General features: G+C 38.1%; 1 protein-coding gene across 1 annotated transcript; it reads right to left on the bottom strand.

The window, feature by feature from the left end:
• Positions 1-787: 787 nt before the first annotated feature.
• On the bottom strand, positions 788-2,193 carry LOC309673553 (carbohydrate sulfotransferase 9-like; the record flags this gene model as incomplete). The annotated part of the gene is made up of 2 exons (XM_082485349.1): positions 788-1,638; positions 2,100-2,193. The coding sequence occupies 2 exons, from the start codon at positions 2,191-2,193 to the stop codon at positions 788-790; spliced, it is 945 nt and encodes a 314-aa protein (XP_082341475.1).
• Between the last annotated feature and the right edge of the window lie 3,451 nt (positions 2,194-5,644).

Here is a 5,644-nt window from a genome sequence, read left to right as displayed (position 1 = left end):
TAGATTCTGCACCACTCTGGTTGTACAGTTTAGAAGGTACCTCCAACTACTCCTCTGAAAAAAGATACATTTTTCAGACACCCCTCTTAAATCAGACCATAATTCTCATAAAGGTGGTGAAAAGAGTTTGCAAAGTCACCATGAAAGCCAGACCTGCTCATCAGAAGATTTTGAAGAGATACAAGGGAAAGCCTGGCTGGATTGCTGCCAGCTATACTGCTTGAGGGATGAAGCTGGTGAGCTGTGGTGAGAGCACCGCCAGAGGGGAATATAATCAGGCATTAAGTTCTGTGTAATGCAGCTTCAAGCATCTGAAGTTATTTGTTCCTTTCCTGCAGGATTCATGACTGAGGCTCTTGCAGACAGAGAGTGGTTTGACTCTAAAGCAGATTATTTATTGCTTTGTATGTCTTTTTCTAATAAAAAATTAAAATAATTTACGTTAAAAATGGTGTTTTAAAATATTCACTGTGAAAAACAAGACTTCATCCTTCCCCTATCTCGATCTCTTACCAACAGACCAACATCTATCATTTATAAACAGTCTTTGTGAAACAAAGATATGCCATTAATGATCAACATGAAGAAAATAATTTCATATAGTTAAAGCACTGTACAGTACAACAGATCATGGCAGGGATTTGTTACAAGAGTGCTTAGGATGATAAAGCATGTCTCCAAACACCAGTAAAATCTCAGCAGCAGTCACCAACCCACCTATCAAGCACCTGTGAGGACAAGTTCTGCCCATTTTGTACAAAGGAAACTGTTCTTTGTTTAACCTACATTAGTCATTCAGGGAAAAATAATCCTCATATTTCGTAGTATAGTTGAACAAGACAAAATCCATTTGATACAATTTCTTTATCTTCTCAATTTGTTCTGCGTTCAATTGTCTGAGATACTCCAAGGTGATATCACCATTAGTTCGTTTCTCTGAGCCATACCTCTTCAAGCTGGGGTAGTGCAGGCTCCCTGGTGCTCCAATGACCTTCAGAACATGCTCAGAATCTAACCCAAGAGTTTCATACTTACCCAGAATATCATAGTGAATGTTGCAAGGATCACAGAGCAGAAACATTGGTTTCCAGTGAATGTCAAGAGTATTTGGTGGTTTTGCTATAATGAAGTTGACAAACTCCTGGAAACTCACTTTTTCAGAAGAATTTTTGTTTTTTCTGAACATTGCCCTAATCTCATTAGCAACAGTGATACTGTAGAATGGCTCAGAGTGCAGAAGTTTGTCTCTGTAAGCTGAAACCAGCCGTTCCAAGGGATGTCTGGTGAACATCACTTTGGTGTAATTGTTCAGAAACTCCTTTTGTATGGAAGGAGGGTAAGTCACCAGCTTTTTGATCAGTGAGGTTTGGTGGATGTGGTCATGCTCAATTTCAGAAGCTTCCGCATTCAAGTCTGCTTGGAGAAGAAAAATAGTTCTCTTCCAGTTGGAGCAGCCTACCTTGGGCACCTCACAGTAGATAAATTTATGTTTGTGCTCCACAAAGAGCTGGTTTGCAACATGAGAATCCAATTTGCTTCTCAATTTAAGAAGGTTGTTCTTCAGGCAGACAGAAGCCAGTGTGCTTTTGCGATCATTTTGAATTGCCAGCCAATCTTCAGTGGGATCAGGAAAAGCACCTGCAACCAAGGAAGGAAGAAATTTAAACTAATAGTGTGAAATAGTCTTATACGAGTCTTTCTTTGTGACAACCATAGCACTCAATCTACCTCTCTGCATACAAAAACTAATGATGATGCTAAAATCAAGTTTCTGTTTACTGGCACCAGACTCCACTACCGCAAACATGCAACAAACTATCCTACTTAGTGAAAAGTTTGTCAAAATGAAAACTTCCAACATGTTAGCAATACTGCTCTAAGAAAGATGGATATTCTAACACTTCTATTGTCAGCTAGTTTTTGTAGTGCTCTTCCTCCCATACACTGCTAAGATAGAGCTATCACAGTGACAGGGCCTTGGACATTTTCATGGTATTGTTTATCACTTAGGCTCCGTAGTTACCTTCTAACACATTTGGGAAAGGTGTCCCTGGTTCTAGAAAACACTAAGTCTTTCTGTTGGTAAATTCTTTACTCACCTGTTAGGTTTTTTTGTCTCTTATAGAAAAACCCCAAAAGAAATATCCCAAAAATAAAATTTGGGAGAAGGAAAACTAACACCTTCTGATTCATATTATTTTCACAGGAAGGAGGATGAAGTGATCTCTAAAGTAGAAATCTGCCTTTCTGTCAACAAGGAAAGACAATGCAGGTTAGATTTTGTATGACTGATACAACAAAGATAACACAGTATTCTCTTGCAGAATTTACAATAGCAGAAAGACCTTTCAAGCCCTATAAAAACAGGCTTTGCTAATAAGTAAAAATTCTCCTATGAAAAAGAGTCACCATAATTATACTGTCACACCAAACAGACAAATAATACGATCATTTCAAAACATTACAAAATTCCTCCCTTTCTCAGAACTATGAACTGCATATGAGCAAATACTCCTCCCTTCTCATTTAAAGCTGTTGTTCCTGCCAAGCAAACTCATCTATCCTTTCATATTGTGTAACAATAGCCTCATTTAGGATTACAGAGATGTATTTTTTTTAAATAACCTTACTTCTTGGAGTCTGGGAGTACAAAGTTTTCTGTAACCTGCAACAGGCCTATCTGCAAGCCTACAATGCATTCAGGATGAGATTCGTCCCATCTCTTGCCCTGAAGCTTTCCACTTTGTACAAATAAACTAATATTTGCTGCAGGATAAACTCTTCCACACTGCAGCAGAGAATCCTAACTACTAACAATAGATTAATTCTCCCATTCTCTCCCTCCCAAAGACATTGCAGTGTATATATGTTTGCTGCAGTTGCTGCTGCAGCGTAAGAGCCCCAGAATGGCTCACTATGGCAGGAAGCATAGAGAAGCAGCAAAGGAAACAACAGAAAAGAAGATGTCCCGTTTTCACAGATAAAAGGAGAGAAGGCCAATGCAGTCCAACACTCAAAGTGTTCCTTTTCCTGTGCTTACTCATTCTGTCCCCTTGCACTTACTGGAGTAAGTGCACATCCTCTGTGCAATCTTACTGTGTTGCCCCCATTAGAAAGCTCTTCATCAGCATGCTGTTCATCATTCTTCATTTAAAGTAACAAAATTAAGTGCAAACCCACAACCACTGGCAAATGTGATATTCCATTTCTGTCCCATAAAGTTTGCACCATCAAAAAAGCCAAGCAACACTGTCCTCCATTTCTGCTTTTTGATTTTTTTCCCTGAACCTACTGGCAATAAAAACATTATTGCATGGATTTCTTGAGGATCTAACTTCAATTTTTTTTTTGTTTTGTTTTGTTTTGTAAAAACAAAGATACAACAGGACCACTCTGGAAGTTATTTGTGGTGCCCCCTGTCCTCCCCCACCCTGCAGTGTGGATGTATATAAGCCCTAGCTGCCAAAATGGAAACCGGTTTCCTGTGTTTTCTGAGATGGCAGTAGAGGCAGTAATAGTTAAATTCCTGCAGATGTACTTGCACAGAAGGTTTCTTCCTTTCAGGGCTGACAGGTGATTATTACATCACACATCTTTACCAGAATATCTTCAAATTCATAACGTTAACATCATTACTAATTATTAAATCTCACTTAGTGTAGGCATGACCTGAGAAATGGAGAGGGATGACTGTTCACTGCCTCTGACCTGTAAACACCATTATGAACAAATCTGGAGTCACATATATTAACAATTTACTTGTGTTTATATTAAACTGTTAGAATACTTATTCAAACAAACGCAGTATTTTTACACACAATGGCACGTTGGGACCCTTTAGAAAACTTCAAAGTGCAGACTGTCCATAAGAACTAAAACTGTCCATCAACAAGTGAGGTCAACATGATGATTCAGAGAAGCTACCTGAAGATGAAGTCTGAAGGCTTCTTCTGAAGATGTTTTCTGATGAGAGGTCCCAATATAGAGTTGTGTGTAATGCAAGTTCTCCAATGATGAAAATCACCTATGAGCAACCTGAGGAAGAGGAGGAAAGAAAATTCTGAGAACCATTTTGTCAGAAGAAGGACAAGCCACCTAAAAATGAAAAAGGGAAATAAAATTCCAAATCAAAAATACATCTTTGTGATACATTCAGTGTCAGTATATCAGATGAACATTTTTCTTCACTTACATGTGTTCCACATATTTCTAATTGTGTTGTCTATTTTATATGTAATGAATTAATACTTCTATTTGCATTTTACCTCATCCTACCTGGAATTAAGTGTGATTTAAGGTGACTGGTTAACTACAAGGCATTCCTCAGCCGAGGTGTGGTGAGTCTATTAACACAACAACTCCATAATAAATAGCTGTAACGAAAGGGAAGCAGAATGGGCTCCCACAGGCAAGGTGGAAAGACTAGGACTCAAAAAAAGGCAGAAATATCTTCTAGTGAAAAGTGATGCAGCAAGGAGTCAGAGATCTAAATGTCTCTTTGGAACTAGCATATCCCCAAAGAGAGGAGAAAATACTAAAAACTAAATATAGGGCGTTAATCTGCTTTGTTCTTTTTACTCATAGTTGTGAGGGTTTTGTGGTTTGGGTTTTTTTGGTTGGTTTTTATTTTTAATGAAGCATAAAATCTTCAAGATCACAGTCTTACACTGTGCTGCTGGTCTTTGCTTGTTCTTCAGATCACGTCATTATAGATTAACCGTATGTATCTATGGCTTAATATTTTCAACTCTGCATGTCTTACTGGATTCTACAGATTTAATAAGAAATCATTTTAGGACTCTTTCTTGGACATCACTAAACAGTAAACCAGACAGTAAGAGGAATGATCCTTATAGAACCCTTTCAGAAGCATTTCTACCAGGTGATGAGATTTTTTGAGGCCTGTCAGTTAACTAGCGTTTAGTTCCTTCAATGTGTATCCAGATGGTTTGACAGCTTTCTAGCTTCTTAGCCAAAACATGCTGCAGCATCAAGTCAAATGCTTTATACAATTCTAAATCCACCATATCGATGTTATTACCTTAATCAACCAAACCCAAATAAAAATAGGAAGTTAGTTTGGTGAGATCCATTTCCTATAAAATAATACAAAATTTCTACAAGACAGCAACCAGAGCAATTGCTTAAACCAGGAGTGGTAGCAAATGGGGAACAGATTATTGGCAAAAGGAGTGCAAATCATCTCATGTGGATGTGAGATGGGAAAAAGGCCTGAAACCCTCATAAAGTGAGAAATATTTAATGAATTCCAACCTTCTTTGCACTACTGATAATTCTACCATCCCCCTCTATTAATCCATTGTTAAGATTCTTTTCTTCCCGATATACACACTCCTAGTAACAAACCCCTCAAAAGTTGTATCACATTGTTGATACCTTTGTTCTCAAGTTTGCTAACCATAAAAGGTTCTTTCCATCCTTCTGTTTCCTTCAATAAATTTATGAAAAATTTCTGCTTTTAATTACTTTCAACATCCCCCTTTCCTATATGCTTTACTGGGTATGGAGGAGTGGCTGGCAACCTACTTGCACAGCTCCTGTATGTCAGGCTAGATCATTTGACCCAGTAGAGCTTTCCGTCTCAATTACGAGATTGTACTTTCCCAGTGTTCTCACAAAAATG

Source organism: Vanellus vanellus (assembly GCF_965231255.1).
Source record: "Vanellus vanellus genome assembly, chromosome: 6".
NCBI classification, from domain to species: Eukaryota; Metazoa; Chordata; class Aves; order Charadriiformes; family Charadriidae; genus Vanellus; species Vanellus vanellus.
Note: the sequence above shows the minus strand (reverse complement) of the source record. Positions and strands in the feature narration are given on the sequence as shown.